This window comes from Melozone crissalis, unplaced genomic scaffold (genome assembly GCF_028551555.1).
Source record: "Melozone crissalis strain CALT ecotype California unplaced genomic scaffold, PUWL_Pcris_2 ptg000068l_1, whole genome shotgun sequence".
NCBI lineage: Eukaryota > Metazoa > Chordata > Aves > Passeriformes > Passerellidae > Melozone > Melozone crissalis.
The window spans coordinates 9313846-9334033 of record NW_026535846.1 but is presented as its reverse complement, the minus strand read 5'-3'; the positions used below and the strand labels follow the sequence as shown (position 1 = coordinate 9334033).

The following is a 20188-nucleotide window of genomic DNA, read 5'->3' as shown; positions in this document are numbered from 1 at the left end:
CATTTCCAGTATCTCATTTCACTCATGAGCAGTTTAAAATTATTGTATTCCTATACAAGCTCAGTATTCTATAAGACTTTTTGTAGGCAATTTAACTTGTTGGTATCCTTATTTTGACATTACTAATTACACCTTCAAACTTTTAATAAGTGCGACTTTTATTTTACAAATTCAAGTGGTGGTGGGAAGAAAAAGAAACCCAAACTAATCCCTACTGTATAGCACAAGGTGGTGTTATAAAAAGTCAGTGCATTTGACCAAAGCAGGGTTTAAACTCCACAGGGAATGATTCTCTCATGGACAGGAAAAAAATGTCTTGGAGTAGAGACAGGCAGATACTCAGCAGGGCATGGATGTTGTATGTGGGTGTGCTAGCTGCAGGCAGCCTAGCCTGACCATTTTCTATGTGGGAATTAGCTGTTATCAGCACTCATTATCTATCCTCTCTACACTTCCTGGAAGAAAGCAGGCATATCTGTAGCCCAATTCACACCTTGTGTTGTGAGCAGGAATAAATCCCCTTTGAATGGCCTGGTATCTTTGCTATTTACTCTAGAGACACCACACAACCAGTTTGAGTTTAAAATTTTAGTAGCTAATTTTGGCAAGATTAACTCATGCTGAAGACAGCTCACCAAAATGCCAGCCAAGAGTGATGTGATGGCAGTGGTTTCAGCAAGCTCATCCCTTTGCTCTTGCTTGGACACAGGTTATGGCACCTTCCCGAGGCTGGCACACGGGGAATCCTGAGTGGAAACCGAAACCCTCTGTGATTTTCGGCTTCTGTTCTCTGTTCAGTGAGGGGAAGAGGGAACAGCTAAGCAGAGTTTCCTCCAGCACAGCTCCCAGGAAAACCACTGTGACCAGGTGTCTCATTTGACACAGGGCAACTCAGCAATGGCAAGGCAGGAGGCGAGGACTGACCTCAGGGGGGAGCAGGGACAGCAGCTCCCTTCAGAGCTGAAATGGGTCCTGCAGAGCTTGCTAGGGAAGGAATGGAGAACCTACAGGGACAGAGGCAAGCGGAAAGATTGGGGCATGGTGAGGGCTTTGGAAGCAGGTAACAGAGGTGGGGTAGGAGCTGATAATGCTGGAGCCCAAAAAGGTGAAATCTGGTGGAAGACAGACTGCAGAATGGAGGACCCACCAGGAGGGCACTGTGGCAGGCCTGAGGACACAAAGAACACTTTTTCCAAAAAGTGACATTTTTTGTCACTGAGGAGAAAAAGGGAAATAAACTTTATCTAATAAAGATAAACTTTAGATAAACTTTATCTAATACTTACCCAGAAAGGTCTCAAAAAAAAAAAAAGTATTCATGCTTTGGAAGTGTAGAACTCCTCATTTTCACTACATATAATTGCATAGTTTGAACAGTGCTTCAGTCTGCACTGTTACTGTTTCTGTAAAGGTCATTAAGTTCACTTTCACAACAAAAAACTTATGAAGAAAGAAAACTATTTGCACCCCATTTTCCTGAGGGAATAAAAACAACTTTGCTAACCTGGTTACATAATTTTCACAGTTCAACTTTTCAAACTGTGAAAGAAATTTTTTTTCAGACTCATTATCAAGCCACGACTCAGGCAAGCAGCTCTCCCCTAACAAGCAGCAGCTTCCAGGGCAGCACAGCTGAAGAAATGTGGAGACCTTCTATCCAGCAGCTGCCGACACACTTTCCCTGTTAAACAAATCTCTTTAAGTGTAACTGAAAAAAATCTCTTTCACCTAGACACTCTATGAAAAGAATTGCCTAAAAGATGTCAGCTGAAGGGTATAAAAACAAACCTAAAAGATCTACAGCAATAATAATTTTTTAGCTTGCACTGGTGATGTAGAATAAAATCTAGTCATTAAATAAATTCCACTAGGAAACCTAAGGAAATGTAAAGCAACAGCAAGCTCTGTAAAGTATGGCTGAGCCACCAAAGCAAACATCAAAGAACTGAGACTAAAGAACTAAACCCAAACAATGTAATGTTACTAACAGAATCAATTCCCTATCTTTGTTGTTTGCCAGCACTAGAACACTGAAAACACTTCTGTTGAAAAAATTAGCTTTTTTTTCTGAGGGAATAAACCTTTGTAAGTGGTTCTTGCTTACTGGAGTATAATTAATAACATTATCCTAGCTGCTGCCAGATGTAACATGGTACTTGTTCTGCAGGCAATACTAAATTTGTACCTGGAAAGAGTTAATAACTTTAAAATAATACTTATACTTTTCTCAGTGTTTCAGTAATAAATGCTTTTAATTACCCAAGAGAAGGAGCCATAATAAGACAATCAGTACTGGAAGCTTTCAAGCAAGTACCTTGCTCAAAGATGGATGCAATTCCAGTCAAATGTTCCAGGTTCAACTAAAGTGATACCATTTCACCTCCCTCTTGATGTGAAACCATTTTGGAGACTGATTCTTCAGTAGTTCAGTGTAGCACTTCAATTTTAAACCTGATCTAATGAACAGCCATAGATGCTATGGATTCTAAACATAAAGAATTGACATGTTAGCATATTAATGTACCCAGATGTCACATAAATCATTAGAAGGCATTTTACTAAGTGACTCAGATATCTAGCAATACACATGCAAAGCTTCTTTAGCTCTTAAATATAAAGCAACTTCCTTTTGGCAAAGTCCTGATTAGAACAACATTGATTGTAGTTATTTATAGCTTAAATGCTATTGCTGACAATTTCTCCAAGTTGTAGATACTGTATTATTAACTATAGCAAAGCTCTAAAAATCAGTCAGCAGAGGCCACTTCAATCTCTGCATGATAATAAAGGATTATTATGTGCAGTAACCTATTTATGAAAAGGAAACAGTGTGCTTCTTTCAGACCCCATCAATTGCTTTAATAAGGAATTGAAAAGCCTGGCCTACTTTATATGCAGATCACCATCCCAGTTGCATAAGGATTTAGAACAGACAAAACAAAACTGTTTTTGTTGTAAATAAGGGCTGTTTGTTTAAATTGCACAATAATGTTTGCATCTAAAAATTATTTAGAAGCTAATAAGGTTTAATAAAGTTTGACTGTATACTTGTTAATAAAAATGGTTTCAATATTTTCCATGAAGGAAAAGCAAATTGAAGGTGATAACATAAAGCTTGAAGCAAAACAGGCCTGAGTTAATGGGAAAGGAGAAGACTCATTGCATTTGTTCACTGATGGGCTAAAGAAAACCAGTGCTGAGAATGGAATTCAATTAACTTCAAACATTTTATAACATTTAAGACACTGAACTTAAAGGTGATTTTCTCTAACAGATTAGAATTATTGCGGTATTACTTCAGCTTTAGAGACAAAAAGCACAGACAATGACACAATTCAGACTACCAAAAGTTAGTGGGATGCACGCACTGATTTCAGTTGGAGGACTCTGGAGTCCTGGGTTCAAATTTTACCTTTGGCATTGGTTCATTTGCCTGTATGTTAATAAATTTAATGAGGTGTGGGATGACCCCTGCTGGTGTCCCTGCTTATGAAAAAAATATGTATCTGGCAAGAAGAGGACATGTTAATTTCAGTCCAAAAAGTTACAAATATAAACTCTGTCCTAAAATGTATAAAAATACCTAATCCAATGCATAAAATATTATGAGTAATGTTCTGTTAAGTATGAAAATAATCTTAAGCCATTGAACATTACTGTGTTAGAGCTGCAATGCAATGTATTAAGAAGGACATTAATTGTTCAGTTCACTATGACATTGTGTTAAACATCTTTTATTAATGAGCTGTTATTCCCGGCTGAGGCATTTGATAACCTCTAGTCCATTGCTAAATCCTCTCAGTTGATTTCTGTGAGTCACTCTAAACAAACCTAGAGGGAAAAAACACCCCAATAATTTACATTTGAGTCTGTAAGGTCCTAGAACTAGAGTCATTTAAAGAAGGGCAGCTTTCCTATAAATCAAACCTTCTGATTTAATGCAGCTGACATATAGATCTATTTTACAATTTTTTTTTTAATTTCAAAAATACAACACATTAAAATAGGTTCAATTTATCAAAGCTAAGAGCAACAATTAAGTAATAATGTACTTAAAGTGCAAAGGCACTTTAACACAAAAAAGTGACGCCCAGTGGCTATAGTTGGTAATTGAAACAGCAGTACTGTATATTATTATTTACAAAAGAAAGTCATAGTCCAGGAAAAAAAGATCTTTGGAGATCTTCTACATAATACATTAAATTTCCATTTTGAAATGAAAAGAAAAAAAAAAAACAGAAATCCCAAAGACCCCTTCCTCATTTCCTTCAAAATCAAAAAAAATTATGCAAGATCTATTTCAGAAAGATACATTTGCAATGACAGTTCCTAGAGAAGGGTCAAAAGGAGAGAGATATAGAAATAACTTAAAGGGAACGTTGTAAAAGCAACACCACATCCCTGCTATGCTGCAAGGGTTCCTTTTCTCTCTCATTCCTTCTCTGATTTTAAAAAAGTGGAGATGTTGGGAATGCGACAGATGACATCAGTACTGAGTTCAGACTCAAAGAAATATGATGCTGAGCTCATTTAAAAAATTTTCTTTTGTCTCCCACCTCCCCCCTCACAGCTGACTGATTGCAGTTTGTTTTTCCAGAACTTCGAGGTAGTCTGGTTCTGTTTGTAGCTTTCCTTGGAGTAAAGGATGCTCAGGTTTAGACTGTTCTGCAAAATATTTCCTGGGAGTTCCATATAAAACAGTTTTATTTATCCTGTCCTGGTTTTGGCGTCTGGATTCATATGAAGGGGCAAACTGCCTTTTGGGTAAGGTACAAAAGTTATAATGAACTAATCCTCCGGTGGGGAGTTCCTTGACCCTTTCTGCAATATTTTGATACAGGAGCTCTGGTTCCCTTGGTGAGGACTGCTTTTCCAGCAATTCAGCTGCACTGATGGTAAATGCAAGACTGGTAGGGTCTTCTTTTTTGTGGTCAAGACTGCTATAGCTAAACTCATGGAGATTCCTGTAATAGGCAACTGGATCCCCTTCCTTTTGCATGTAGATTGGGTTTTGGCACATCTGTCCAACGGGAGGGGGAATGTAGTTATAAACATGTCCTTCAGTTTTATCGTGGGTCTCAGTGTTGTAAGACCCATACTGGAGCTGAAATGAACTTATATCTACATTGTTGGCACTGGTGGGCATGCTCTGCACCCCCTTCCGGCGCTTAAGGACAAAGACAAACAGACCTGCTCCAAAACAAACTGACAGGATAAACACAACCAGCAAGCCTAAAATTAGGACAGACAGCGGAACTTCGGTGTGTAACTCTGGGTAGGAGCTGGGTGAGGCACCGACATGGGGGGTATCAGTGTTCTGGTTCATGGAGAGGACAGAAGAATCTGACAAGTTGGGGTTCTCTGGGCAGATGGCTTCTTTGCTCAGGAATTTCAGATGCTCTCCAGAGTGCTTGGTGGGAGATTCGCAGATTACTTCATTGATAACTACAGGGGGATTTGACTGCTGGTTGTTCTGGTCAGTGACTTTCTCTATCCAGTTCCTCAGCCCCAGGATGTCACACGTGCAGTCCCAAGGGTTCTCTTGGAGGTCTATCTGAATCAGAGCCGAGAGCTGGTCCAAGACTCCTCTCACAGGCAGGTATGAGAAATGGTTGTTCCTAAGGTTGAGCCTGGTGAGGGAAGTGCCTCCAAAGACATTATCAGGCAAGGATCTGAGCAGGTTGTTATTGAGAAACAACAGATGAAGATTGCTCAGAGCATCAAATGTGCGTGGCAGGATCTCCTTGATGACATTGTACTCTAGGTAGAGATATTGCAGGCTGTGCAGCCCTTCAAACATGGATCGGTACAGAACCTCAAGGTAGTTGCCATTAAGGTAAAGTCTGCGTAAACTTGTGAGGTTTGTAAAGGCACCTTCTTGTATCACTGCAATTCTGTTATTTCCTAGATGCAGCAAATCCAGCGAGCTGTACTCTGTGAGATCGGTTCTATAAATGACTTGCAGATAGTTACTGGTAAGGTAAAGTTTCTTTGGACTGGTTGGCCTGGGGTGCAGATCAGAGATGTTACTTATCTTCTTCTCTTGGCAGTTAACATTTAGGCCATTGTCTGAGCTCTGGGACGTACAGATGCAGCCAGCTGGGCAGGTGATGGGCACAGGAGACTTTGTCTGGTAAACCATGATAGGTCCAAATATTTGCCTGTCTTTTGACACAGAGACACGGGGGGTGGGGCGGTTCCTAGTTTTGGGTGGCCGGCTGGCTTTTGGGGCCCTGGTGGGATTGATGGCAGAGTTGGCTGTGGGCGATAGCCTCGAGACGTGTGGGTCTGAGAGGACAGGGTGTTTTTCCCTCTGGTTTGAATCGCTGGAGCTTTTCCTAGGGCAGAGATCTTGCCTGGTGAGCTGGGTCACATCTTTCCCATGAAGCCTGAAGGGGGTTTCACAGACTATCTCGCCCACAAACACGGTGATGGTGTCTAGCCAGGCCTTGAGTGGCAGCAAGTCGCAGGTGCAGTTCCAAGGGTTTTCCTCCAGCTGGATTTCCATGATGCCTCCAATGTGCTCCAGCACACCGGCAAAAGGCATCATCTTCAGCCGGTTGCCCCGCAGGTCGAGGTGAGTGAGGAGCACAAAGCGGAAGACATTGCTGGGCAGGGACAGCAGGAGGTTGTCATTGAGGATCAGCACCTTGAGCTTGTTCAGCTTGCTGAATGCCCCCGCTTCAATGGCACTGATGTAATTGTAATCAGCCTGCAGGTACTCCAGACTCTCCAAGCCCAGGAAGGTGTCTTCCTTCAGCACTTCCAGCTTGTTGTTGTTGAGGTGCAGCCTCTTGAGGGTGCGGAGGCCGCTGAAGGCCCCCGTGCGGATCTCCTGCATGTCGTTGTTGCCCAGGTGCAGGGTCACGGCGTTGGAATAGTTGACGAACTCATTGGGGAACAGGCGGGTCAGTGCGTTCCCATTGAGAAACAGCTGGTAGATCTTGGACGGGGGCGGCAGGAGGAGGCTGACGGTTGTAAATCCCTTGTTTTCACAATTAATGTTCAGCACGTTCTCCTTCTCCTCGCAAGGGCAGCGGCTCTTGCTGCAAATGTCTTTGGCAGGTTTGCGACTCTCTGTCCACGAGATCCCAGCCACTGTTAACAAACTGAGCAACCAAGCACCCTTCAGCATCTTTATGCGCCGTCGATCCCCGCTTTGGTACCTACAGTCAAACCTTTTGAGACAGGTAAAGAGAGAAAGAAGAAATCCCCAGTGAACACTGCCGGGAGCAGGGGCTGCACGGGGAGAGCGAAGGCAGGTCGGAAGGCTTGGGGGGAAGGGGAGCTGCAAGGCAGCGACTTCCCAACTCCTCTGGAATCCCCCCCTACTCCTCCCTTCTTTTCCTCTCGGAAAGCGCCTGCGGAGCCGCTGCGGGGGAAGCCCCGTCGGGGAGCTCCCCAAACCCGGGTCCCTAGCGCTGGGCTCTCCGCCCGATCCCCCGCCCGTCGCGGCCGCCGCCTCCGCCCCGGCGGCCGCCGGCAGCACGATCTCGATCCCGTCCCCGCTGCCCGTCCCACGGTCACGGCGCGCCCGGCTGCTGCCAGCATCTTAAACCGGGGAACACACGGACTGCCAGCATCTTAACCCGGGGAACACACGGACTGCCAGCGTCTTAACCCGGGGTTCACACGGACTGCCAGCACACCCTCCCCGCCGCAGCGGCGCCCCCAGCCCGCGCTCCCCGCGCCGCCCCCGCGCCCGTACCTGCTCTCGGGGCGCCCGAGGGGGCAGTGGGGGCAGCGCCCGCCGCCGAGAGCCGCCGCGCCCCGGGAGCCAGGCGCCCGGCGGCGAGCGGCATCGCCCGCTCACGCCTCAGCAGGAGCCCAGCGGGGCGCCGCCGTCCCGTCCCGGCCGGGCCCGTCCCGGCCGCCGCTGTGCGGGAAGTTGGGCCGGGCGCGGGCCGAGAGCGGCGGCGCTGCGGGAGCGCGGGCAGTGCGCGGGGCGCGGCGCGGCGCGGCGCTTTTGCCGGGTGCCCCGCGCGGAGCCGCGCTGACGTCAGCCGGGGGCGGGGGGGACACGTTTTTCCCAGCCCCCCTGTCCCAGTCGCCGTCCCCCCTTCCCTTGGTGGCTCTCGCAGCCGGCTCCGCTCCCGGCTCGGCCGCTCTTCGCGGGAGCGCTCTGACAGCACCTGCAGGACAGCGCGGGCACTCGGAGCCGGGAAGGGGAATAAGGTAACGAGCGGATTTACCTGGGTCCGGAGAATTCTTGGCCCCGAGTCCCTGAATCCGCGCCCTCAAAACAGAGAGCAAGTCAAGCAGCTCCTTTGGCAAAAGCCAGCCGGCACCGCGCACGCACCGCACACTCACGCACACCGCACAGGGACACACGCACAGCCCGCACACATCCTCCGCACACGCCGCACAGACGCGCACATCGCACATCGCACAGAACACATCGCACATCACACACATGCACAATCTGGCTCTCCGAGCAGCGGTGCTGCAAATCCTGATCTGGCATCAGCATCGATCCCCCGCTCCGGCTGGAGCAGCCAGCCCCCTTCCCAAACTGCCGTGCCGAGCTCTGCCCTGCACATTAGTGCTCTACACGTTCAGGGAAGTTCAACACCTTCCACCAAACCGGGCTGCCAGGCAGCGGCAGTCCCAAGCCTGAACCCCTGCACCCTCTGGAACGCTGCCCCGAGTACTGAGCAGCCAGATTTAACCACATCTAACACCATCATTCCCACTGGCTGGATTAGCCCCACTGCCCCATTGAAATGTTGTGGTGTAGCGTTTGGCTGCCTTTAAAAAGAGCAAGATGTTGGATCTGGGTTATTGTGACTTTGCTTAAGCTCCATGTCCTGGGCTCCTATGTGATGGGAAAGGATGGCTGCTCTTGGTCTCTATCTAAAGGTAAAACTTTGGGTTCACACTGCGGGGAGGGGACAAAAAGGCACTCTACAGGGAATTTTTACAGTGCTAGCAGGGCAGGGTGCATTATTGCCAGATTCTTATAGGGTATTATATGCACTTAGTCTCTAGAATGTAAAGGTTTGCTGCCAAAAGAGTTCTGAAATTGGCAAAAGTGATACTGTCATCTCGTGGTATTCTTTAGCCATTATGTATCAGAGCCCACATTTTAGGAGCAGCAGAAATGTACTCTCTATTTTTATCTCTCTTCTTGAGGCTGGAAAAGGTAACATCCTGCAGCAGCCAGCACAGATGCCTTTGCAGTGCTCCTGGACAGGAATAGTGCTGGAGTTTGCATTTGGGATTGAAACAGTTGCAGTTTTCCTATCTAAAATTTGGAGAGGTTGTGACAAGAGCAGGAGCATCCCACACTGGAGCACACTTTTGGTGCGGTGCTATGTAAATTTCAACAAGATTGGGATTCTGAAATGAACTCAGAGCTGCTCCATTCTGACTCTTTATCCAGCTGAATTCAGGAACGAAAATTGCTACGATCAGGAAAGATCTGTGTGGCAGATCTGCTGCTTTACAACACTAATACACCAGCAGCCAGATTATTATTCTGTGAGATTTTTTGCTTATTTTCTGCTCTAAACATGAGGATATGGTGTTTGGGGAGCAAAATTGGACTAGTTACAGGCTGTAGCAAATCCTGTTTTCAGCTCTTTCTAACATAGTCTGGGGGCATGAGCCTAAAAAGAGAAGGTAAAAGGAGACCCAGGTTGATTTTTTTTTTTGTTTTGTTTTCAGAAAGGAGCATATTCATACACACCTGGCCCACACAGGGGCACATAGAGGCTCCTGTAACCTCCCTCCATCACATCTCACCTGAGCAGCCCAGCACAGGGCTCACTCCAACACGGCAAAAATGAAGGCACAAGTAACTCCAGTGCAATTTTCCCTTGTCTCAGAGTGTACATTTGTTTAATGTCCATGAGTTTCAGCCAGGTGCATCTTTCTGGTGAGCAAGGACCATGTCCTGGAACTGGCTTATGAGGCAACATGCACTATCCCACTTGCTTGTGTTTACTGATAGGTGGGAAATGTGTTTGTGGCACTGCTGATGCTGCCTGGGAAGGGAGAGCGTACACATGGCATGCCTCAGCAGTAATTACCAGATTCATGTGGGATGGAAGGAACAGCATGTTAGGGGATTGCAACAGTAATAAGACACAGAGATGATACTGATTCTATTACACTGCAAATGCATGCATATAATAACCATGGTTGTAGGAGGAGGAACAAGGATTAAAAAAAAAATAATAGCTTCAGCTTTTTATTTAGGAACAAAGTCCTGATTTCTCAGCATGCCTGAAGTGTTTTATAATCCCTTCAATTAAAAACAGAGTGTAAAAGAACAGCTTTTTTCCTCCACCTGTTTTAAGGCCTTTTTATTTTATATGTTGAATGGAGGAACATTTCTAGTTTGTGACTATCTGGGAGCCTCCAGGGATAAAAGGCCAGGAGGCAGGTTGGTACAGCAGCCCATGAGGGCTTGGGGAAACTCAAGGTTATGCCTGATTTGTAAGCATTGTGGAGGTCCCAAATATTTAGCTGTGTTCCCTCAATGCTCCTTTTTGTGCAGAGTCATGAAGACTCAGTACAGTTGCATAGATTATGAGACTTAATAGAACCATTGTGACTTTTGAATCTTGCATAACCCAGGCCATCAGCTAAATTTGAATTAATTCCTGTTCAAACTAGATCACACTTCATAGGAAAAAGAAAAAAAATGAAACCCAATAACATAGCCAGGCATATTTTAGCAATTGCCTATGGTGAAAATCTGCCATCGTGTTCAGTAAATTGTTCCAATAGGTTTCATCCCCCACAGGTAAAAGACTGGGCTTTCTCTACAACTCTGCATCTAACTGTCTTCAGTTGGAAATGTTTATCCTTGTAATATCCTTGTCTGCTGGCTTAAGAGCCCTTAATTATCCCCTACCTGTTTCCCATGGGGACACTCCCAGACAGCTGCAGAGCAAGTATGAACTGAATACTTGCCTGGTGCCAGCCTTACCCTGCTTCAAACAGTCTGTCAGTCCTGTGCTCTTCCATACACCAGTGCAGCTCTTGGCTCCTGCACAGTCCTGAAGCCACCACTTTATCTGTCTGCTGGCAGGGGAAAAAAAAGCCAGACCACAGCATGAAGCATAAGCACATAAAATTTGGCACAGATCATTACCCTTCCTGCCTAGTGCACATCATGCTGTTGTCCTTCTGGGAGAGTAAATATCAAAGAGAAGAAAAAGTCTGGAAAAATGTGGAGATAATTTTCTTTCTTCACATTGTATCTGCAGGTGGATGCTAAACACTACTTATACATCTTTACCTATCAGTTTTTCTGGGTTTGCTTCTCTGTATATAAATGAAGGAACAAACATATCCACCAAGTCTTATGGAATAAAGAAATGAAGGCAACAAGAAACAAAGCAAAAACTCTGTGAGCTGGATGGAGGGTAGGATATAAGTCTTACTGGTCATTAGAATCTATTAAGGTAGCCTAGATGCTGCTGGCAAGTAAAGAAGTGTTTATTCACATAGTATAAGTAGAAGCCAATATTGATTTCTATGGACACAACATGATGGGTCATGCAGTAAGACAATGGGAATTTGTGAATGTAGGTGTTTGCTGATCTCATATGTTCCTCATCCTGTAATCCTGAACTGCACATGAGATGCCTACTCCATGTAAGCTTTTAGGGTTCTGAGATAATCATCACCAGTCTTCAACAATATCTTGTATTCTGGCTTTCTCTGTGCATGTGTGTATCTCCATGTAGCTGGAGATATTCTACTTCCATAACTATGTACATTTTTGTGGTCTTTCCTATACTGTAAAGTGAATTTTTGACCATCACTTAAAAGGAATTCTTAAGGAATTCTTAAGTTCCCAGATTTAGTAGTGAACAATATGCAAAATAATTGTTACTTGTAATCCACAGTTTCATCTCATCCAGCAGCACTGGGAAGTGCTGTAAAGGACAGGATGAAAGAGGAGTCTCTGGCTTCCCCTTTCTTTGGGCAAGGAATGAGCAGGGGAGGGTGAAGGAGGGTGAGCAGGAGAGGCAGGGACGAAGGAGAGGCAGGGAGGGCAGCCTGTGCCCTCCTGGCCCTGTGTCCATCCCGGGCTGCCCAGCCACCGCCCCATGTGCCAAGAGAGGCAGAGGAGGGAGACCCTTGGGGTGAAGCCTTGGTGGAAGGAGAGCTGCTGGATGAGGCAGTGTGGGGGCAGAGGGACACTCCAGACTGGGTCTGCTGAGTTGCCTTTTGCTGGCAATCAGTGGCTGCCTGTGCCATCAGCTGTAAGGAATTTCTCTGGTTTCCAGATGTGCTTTTTAGCTCCATTTCTCCCAACCATGCAAACATATGGAGGGCTGGCCTACTTCAGAGTACTGTTCACTGACACTTCATGACTACCTATTGTAAAAATGAAAGAATTTAATGAACTATGACTTAAAATTAATGTGCTTTCTAACTCTTCCCTCAGTTTTTGCTTCCTGCAAGGACTCAGACCCTGGCCAAGGTTAGGCATTTTTGAGACCCGTTATCTAACTCCAACATGATTTTTTTTTGCAAGGAGAATACATCATTATTTGTTTCAATAGATCTGGGGTAATCTGTTTCATAACAGCACAGTGTGATTCTACCCTGGTGGTAAAAACTGCAACAGCAGAACTACCAGCTTCTGATTTTTTGTATCATTAATCCTGACTGTCTTAAGAAGAGAATTTAGTGTGTTATAATGGCAGAAACATCGGTTTCAGCAGGAAATGCGATAAAGAAGCTGTCTTTCAGAAGGCATCCCTGGTAGCCTGTGCTTTGGGGATACTGACAGACTCACCACTGTGCAATTAAGAATTGATCATTAGTTTAGATTTAGCCCAGATTTTTTCTCTCTTGCCTAGAAAAACAAATATCCACTCGCACCTTTTATCAAAGGACCCAGCAGAGCACTGTGAGACAATTAATATTTATGGGTGTCTTCATCCTACTCAGGAAAGTAGGATGTCTGATCCAAAGCCCTTTGGTGTCAGTGGAAGGACTCCGACTGATTTCAGTGGGATTTGGATCAGATCTTTGAACAAATACTTAGCTTCAAAGTCAGCACTTAGGTTTTATTGAGTGCTTTAAATATTTTTGGAAGTGCTTTGTTTCATCATGTCAATGGCTCTTTTCCTCTGATAGGAACAATGAGATGAATCTTCCTGATGATAGATATTCTGTGCTGGCATTGCTAAGCTACAAGAACAAAAAAAAAAAAAAAAAAAAAAAAGAAAAGAGAAGTGTGGGGTTTTATTTTCCCATCCTTAAAACAACAATGGATGTATTATTTATTGTGTTTCAAATGTGTGTCCACAGTAATTTCTACCATTACCATTTACAAGTACATTTTTTCAGCTTTCCTCAGAGTCATAATCTATGTGTTGCATACTGTGAATGTTTTTGACTGGAAATGTCCCATCATGTAAGCACAAGTGCACACAAGTGTTTTTAATGATTTGGAGAGTCTTGTTTAAATTATTGTGTCTTCTTGCCTTACTTCAGTGGACAGGGGGCTCATATTTGCATAATGCAGTTGATGTATGGGTATGATGAACTTTCACTGTTGAAAGTCTGGTGAGGAGATGTGAGAAGTTTTTTCTCTTTAGTTTTTAGTAGTAAAAGGAACATAAAGAAATCTCTCCATATCATCATTTTTATGGCAATGAAGTTGAAAGAATACAGATTCCACTGTGCTAATGACATATCTAGAAATATGTGAGGAGCAGGAGCAATGGGTGAAATTCAATCCTGGGCAGAGGGCCAGCCTGGAGTGATTCATCATGAAAGCCCCCAATTAAGACCTCAAAACAGGGCTTAAGTGAGACTTCAGTGCCCTGTGCCTTGAGCTGGCTTTCTGCAATAGTGGGAGAAAGTTCCTCCAAATGAATTATTCATCATAAATAATGCATTCTATTAGTTTAGCCTATTTTTCTTGATTCCTTGAATTTATTTAATTGAAATTACTCACCAAATAATTTCTATGAATAATCATGGCCTGAGGATTATTTTTGAGCAGTTCATAGTGAGCATTTCTTATTCCACATTCAGAATGAGAGCTGTGTCATTGAGTTGTCATTATGCACAGAGGTCACGTAGTTCTGGTTTTGCTTCAGAAAAAAATGAGATGAGTAGAAAAGAAACAGCATTTTTTTCTGACTCCATGTGTTCCCAAAAGTTCCTTCCATTAAATTAATTCCATGAGATGTTTGTGAATAGCTGCCCACTGAAGAAAGAATTGGGTAATCATTGGCTTTTGTTTTTTCACCTGGTTTCTAAGATGAGTGTAATTCTGCATGTGCACAGGGCGTGTGCATGCCTGGCTGTCAGTCAAGGTCCTCCCCCTTCACAAAAGTTTGGAACCAAATCTGCTGAAAGGTGCTGCTCTGAGCAATTTTAGTTCCCCACTCGTCAGTGGAGAAGTGAGTGAGGATTGCCCCAGGTGGGTGGGAGATTTCAGCCGGGTATGGCTGAGCTGGGGCTCATTTCCCCTGCAGCGCTGGGCTGGGCACTGGCAGCCAGGGGAGTGAATAATTCACCAGAGCTTTGGCTGCTGCTGAGCAGTGTTCCCACAGCCTCGGGGCTGTCTCTCCAACATTCTGCCCTCACTGGGCTGGGCAGGAGGAGGGTTCTGGGGAGAGCACACAGCCAGGGCAGCTGGCCCCAGCTGGACATGGCACTCGGTGCTATAGTCTAGTTGAGTTGTTAGGGCATAGGTTGGGCTCGATGATCTTAGAGGTCTCTTCCAACCTCATTATTCTGTGATTCTGTGACCTGGCCAAAGGGATATTCCACACAACGTGATGTCTGCTCCGCACTAAAAGCTAAGAGAGGGAGGAGATGACATTTGTTACAAGGATGTTTGTTTTCTAGAGCAGCCACTAATGAAGACCTACATCCTAGCAAGTGGCTGGACCGCACCACTGTACTGAGAAGAAATCTTTTGTTTTCTTTTTTTTCCACATGCAGCCTGTCGCTTTGCTTTAGTAAACCACTTTTCTATTATCTTGACCCACAAGTTTTTACAATGATAAAAAATGTAATTCTCTGAGAATTAAATACTTCAATTTTAAAGTAAAGCAAAACATTCTCTGCTTTTCCGCAGTCTTTTCCACATCACTCTAGCCAGTAACTTCACTGTCTCTGAGCAGTAATCATTTACCTGAAAAATACCCTATAATATTTGTCTTGTGGAGGCTGGTTGTACACATGCTGACTTTGAAGCATGATGTATAACTGCAAGTGGCATGAAAAGAAATTGATGAGACAATTAGAACTTGTGAGAATGGTGGCTGCATTAATTTTTCGGGGAGAATCACTTATAAAGTATTTCAAATTCCACAGAAACCTCAAAATTTATTTGGCATCTGAAGTAGCTCCCTGAGTTGTTATTGCACAAAGCACAAAATAAACATACATAAAATCCTGACCCAGACTTCAGCCACAGACAAATCTCCCTTTGGCTTCATGGGGCCAGGGTTCCAGCTGGCTTCTGCCCTGGGGATTACACAGACACACAAATCCTGAGTATCTAGTAGGATGTGTTATGATGAGATGTAGGTGCTTGGGTAGAAAATAGGCATACTCAGATTCTCCTCAGCTACTGACAGTGGTCAAACTCTGATGGTGTTTAAAACTGCTTGATGTCAAAATTTCTAATATTGCTGTTTACCTGGCCTTGGAGTTGCTTTCCTGCGGTCCTCAGAATCATCTCTACTTTGATGGATTAATTCCAAAACAAATCAGAAATATGCCAAATGTGCACATTAACTGAAAGGACGATAGGAAGGGAAGGAGTTAGGATAATATCTCTGCTTTATTGCAGTCATTGGAATCTGGATGCTGAAGATATTTAGTCAGCTGCTTTCCAGCCTAAATGCCAGGGGGTGGTGGGGGACACCTGAGTCGGTGGGATATTCCATGGATGAGTGTGTGCCCCAATGCTGCACAGCATGGACCTGGTTCTTTGTGTGGTGCCTTTCCAGCCCCTGAGATTCCATGTGAAGTGGAGCAGTTTTGGCCTCAATATGAAGTGTGTGTATGCATTCCATAGCTCTTATGGCATTTCTTTCCATTCCAAAGCATATAATTCTTGAACAACTGCCCATCCTTTATATGGCCTCTGTTTTATCATCTATTAGTCTTTTTCCTGTAAAGCAATAAAATCCTTTGCACAGCAGGAGATTTTTATGTCCAGTGTGTGCCTGAGCAGCAAGTAAAGCTGGGAGAGAAGAGGACAGCTCAGTTAGCCTTGGTAATCAACTGCACCTTGGAATCTGGAAAATTCATTTGCACGCATATTTGCTCAGAGTGTTTTTGCTTTACAACCATTACACTGGTTAGCATTTGAGCTTTCTGATTAGAAATATTCTTGCTTTTGCACACAGAAGTGTTTGGCTTTATTATTTCTAGCAGGTGTTACTGATGCACTTAGAATTCTATTGGTCTGAGGTCCCTCCTTTGCATATATTTACTTATGACCTGTCCAGTGGTCCAGATCATCTCAGGTATAAGCACTTCAATACCTTCCTTTTTAGAGATGTGTCTTTCAGAAGCCTCTCTTGCCTTTGTCTTTTGACATTTTTTTTTGTACTAATACAAATATCTTAAACATCTTTTCTTTTGGCAGAATACTTAAACCTCAACAGCTAACAGGTGTCATTCGGCAAATCACAGCTAACATGCTACCTGTAGCAGAATTGGGCTCATGTCAGATGCATTGCACCTACGAGTTTCTCACCCCAAAAATTCTTGTTGTTATTTTTTATCTTTTCTGGCATTAAAATTTGTATTCAGCATTAGTATTTTGATACTGCGGGAACATCTGATAACATGAGTCATGAACCAGCCCTCATTGTTGTATTGTTAGCTGTTTTGCTTATCTCTTTCTTTCTCCTCTAGAGAGCAAGTATAACTGTGAGGAGAGGTCATATCATTTTTGTTCCATACCTTAAGAGCTTTTGTAATATGAAGGCTTAGATCTAGAATTATAATTGTGTGGGATGTTGTATGCACAAGCAGAATGACAGCGCTTGCCAGGTAGCTTACAATGATGTAGTAAGAATTTTGCTATTTTTTAAACTGAATGTGGACATGAAAGATGCACCTATCTCTGAAAGATAAGTACAATTAGATTGACAACTTGTATGTCAGGCTTCTTGTTGGTGTCATTTAAAATTGCTGAAACGCAGAGTTGCCACTCCCTCCCTTCTTCCATTCCCTGAAATGAGGCTTATACTGGAAATGCTGACAAGACCCTTATCATTTGAGATGGCACCATGCACAGCTTTAAATACTGGTTATAAATGTTAATGCGTTATCTGAATGATATTTTTTCCACATGTAGGCAGCTCAGGATAGAGTCTCAGTAATAAATTTAACGAGTTCAGGGGGAAGACGCAGTATGCTTATGTGAGTATTATAATGATTGGCATTTTTGCAAACAGCATATGATAAGTGGTGCAATTTTATTTTCAAAGTTTAATCAATAGAGAGCTCTTTGATATTGCCATGTACTTTGCAAATAGATGCTTACTTGGGGTGACAGCAAAACAACTTCTGTTTCATGGTGTGTTTACGCTTAGGGTTTAATCAGTCTGCTTTAGTGATTGTCATAAATTTTGATATTCCAAAAATTAAATAGGGGCTATAAAATAATTATGCTTCATGGTGATCCTCTTGCTGCTAACTTGGGTTATCTGGCTTCTCAAATGTTGAAAAGGGCTCCAAGTCCATCACTGTGCCAATTACAAGAGCATGGGCTGTGTACCAGTTTATTCTCATTTATTGTAAACTCACACCAGCTGTTGTAGAGGAAATTGAGGTGGATCTTCAAGAGCTTAAGAAGGACTTTATGAATGTCTTGTGTTAGCTTTGGGAATGAATTTCCTGTCAGATAAGAGGAAGCAGAAATGACCCTGCATTACACTGCAGCCTCCCCTGTAATTTTGATGCACATGGGCTGCAGAAGGGGCTGAAGTTCCTTCAGTGTGAGCACAATAGTCCAAATCCCCCAGAGAGCCTCCTTCAGTGAGCCCCAGGGAGGCTGGGAGGAGCAGAGCATCCCTGGCCTTTCTCTGGGACATTTCAAACCAGCACAGAGGATTTGGGGGGATTCCCACTGCTCTGGGTGAGCTTTGTTCTTGCTGAGCAGAGCCCGATGGGCTGTGTCTCTTTAGTTCTTGGAAACAACAGCAGCTCTGGAAAGCTGGAGTTGGAAGATCATTTCACAGCCATTTGAAGGCTGACCGTGTCCACATGGAGCTGTGGTGGCAGCCCAGCTTGTCCTCCCTGTTGCAGCAGAAATTCCTGCTGGCCCCACAGGAGCAGTCCCAGGGAAGAATGCCTGGAACAGTGTTAATGCTTGATTGGATGTGGCAGCAGAAGGACACACACCATGAACTCAGAGATAACCTTTGGCAGGGGATTTCTCTGTCACTCTCATCCTCTCTGATAAAAATACAGTAAGTAGTAGGCATTGGGAAGAGAGGAAGCTGGAGCTTTCAGGTGATTTAAGCTGAATGCAGCAGAGTGCCATGAGCACTGAGGCAGAACCTCCAGAGAGGGCAGTGGGAGATGTGTGCCAGGCACCACTGCAGGGAATGACCCTGTGGGATCCCGATCTCAGCACAGAAATTCCTCCAGAGCCATGAGGGGTTTTGGCAGGCTGACAGCAGTGTAAGATCAGGGTGTATGTGTGCTGTGCATACCTGATGAGTTGTTGTAGCTGCCTGTGAAAAAAAATTGGTCTTTGAATATTTCTTTTTAACACTTTTTACTTGCAGCAAGAAGACACTATTTCAACATCAAGATACAGCAGCTTCAGCTGGAGTTCCACTACTGTTCATACAAAGATTCAAGAGAATATCCTAGAGAAAGCAAAGTGATTTTACTTCTTTTTATACATTTTTTTTTGTGATATATATATATATATATATATATCTGTGTTAGCTCTGTATGAGCAAATATATACATGTAAGTATGTACATCTGTTTGTTTAAATAACAGGTGTTGTGCTTTGCTGTCCCCTAACCAACACCAATTGCTGTGCTGCCTTTGTGAATATGCTGCCCTGGCTGATTCTTTTGCATTCTTTGTGCTATCCTTGCTTATGCTGAATAGCATCTGACACTTTAATTGGGATGGCTGAGCTCAGTGCATTTGTCTTTGGAATTGGACACTTTTCAGTGCAAAGAGAGGGTACCATAGGCTGACTCTTCTGCCTTTATCCTCAATCAAAACTCCATTAAATCGGACCTATAGTTTGTGGCATTCTCCCTGGGACATTCTCCCTTGCATTGAAATCCATGGGAAAGGCTGGAGACTTCGTTTTTAAGGTTAATTAGGTCCCGAAAAGGATTAACTGGATTTATTTTATGTATATTTTTTTATCCTATTTTTAAAAAGCTTTTAAATTACCTTCATCTTTGTTGGCATATTCAGATACACTTTTCCCTTTACAGGAAAAATTTTATGTACTTTTGAGTTTATTAAAGCCATTTTGATAGACAGACTCTAATTCTAATTTTAAACAAGAATGAGCATAGTGCTTGACATTGTGTTAAAATTTAGGCATATAAAATATATTACTATATATTAATGTGAGTTGTACAGTTAATCTTTATTTTTGTTTGAACGACTGCTAACATTATTCACTGTTTAAGCACTAAATGAGAATTTGATTTTCAGTTGGCTACACTGTGTTTGGAGAGTAAAGGAAAAAATAGTTTAGGGCATAATCATTTAAAAATTTTTTGGTGGAAGTGGCAATTTCAGAAGCCAATTTTTTTTTTTTTTAATTTTATTTTCAGGTTTCCATAATGAATCTGCTGTGGACCCTACTGCTGATCCAGAAAGGTAAATTCTCTCCTTTGGCTTTTGGCTACAGGAAAACATTTCTGTATAGATATGATAACAATAGTTAAGTGACCTGCCTGTGGGCCAGCAAAAAAATCCCCTCTGTGCCCCTAAAGAGGTCCCTAAAACCTGCCTAACACTGCCAGCAGAAACAGTCTCCTTGTAGAAGAGCATGCAAGGTTTGAGGCTGGAGTCAGTCTCATAACTTTCTTCTTTTTGTTACTGAAAATAGAGCTATTTATCATGCTTACCCTTCAATGTCAATATACATGAAGAATAGAATGTGTTGTAGGAGGGAGGAGGGAGATATCATCTTGTTCTTTTACTCAATTTTAGATGAATTGATTTTGCAGGGGAGTAAATTTGTATTTGT

General features: G+C 43.6%; 1 protein-coding gene and 1 long non-coding RNA gene across 8 annotated transcripts in view; one reads left to right on the top strand and one right to left on the bottom strand.

Moving 5' to 3' along the window:
- Window positions 1–20188, top strand: part of LOC128945988 (uncharacterized) — a 94572-nt gene that overhangs the window by 61555 nt on the left and 12829 nt on the right. For 4 of the 6 annotated variants that reach the window (XR_008483912.1, XR_008483911.1, XR_008483909.1 and 1 more), the window contains exons 1-2: window positions 18891–18933; window positions 19770–19815. This is a non-coding gene — a long non-coding RNA (uncharacterized LOC128945988). Of the gene's footprint in view, window positions 1–8039; window positions 8176–18890; window positions 18934–19769; window positions 19816–20188 lie in introns of those variants that run through there. The other 2 variants (XR_008483913.1, XR_008483910.1) reach the window with 2 other exon arrangements.
- Window positions 2537–8324, bottom strand: SLITRK2 (SLIT and NTRK like family member 2). 2 transcript variants are annotated; one of them, XM_054289923.1, is made up of 2 exons: window positions 8193–8324; window positions 2537–7178 (listed from the first exon to the last, which is right to left on the bottom strand). In XM_054289923.1, the coding sequence occupies exon 2, from the start codon at window positions 7133–7135 to the stop codon at window positions 4565–4567; it is 2571 nt and encodes an 856-aa protein (XP_054145898.1). In that variant the 5' UTR covers window positions 7136–7178; window positions 8193–8324; the 3' UTR covers window positions 2537–4564. The 2 variants fall into 2 exon arrangements, with proteins under 2 accessions (XP_054145898.1, XP_054145897.1); XM_054289922.1 differs by lacking the exon at window positions 8193–8324 and adding an exon at window positions 7709–7789.

Coding starts and splice junctions, on each gene's coding strand:
- SLITRK2 (XM_054289923.1), bottom strand. CDS start 7,135: ATGCTGAAGGGTGCTTGGTTGCTCAGTTTGTTAACAGTGGCTGGGATC.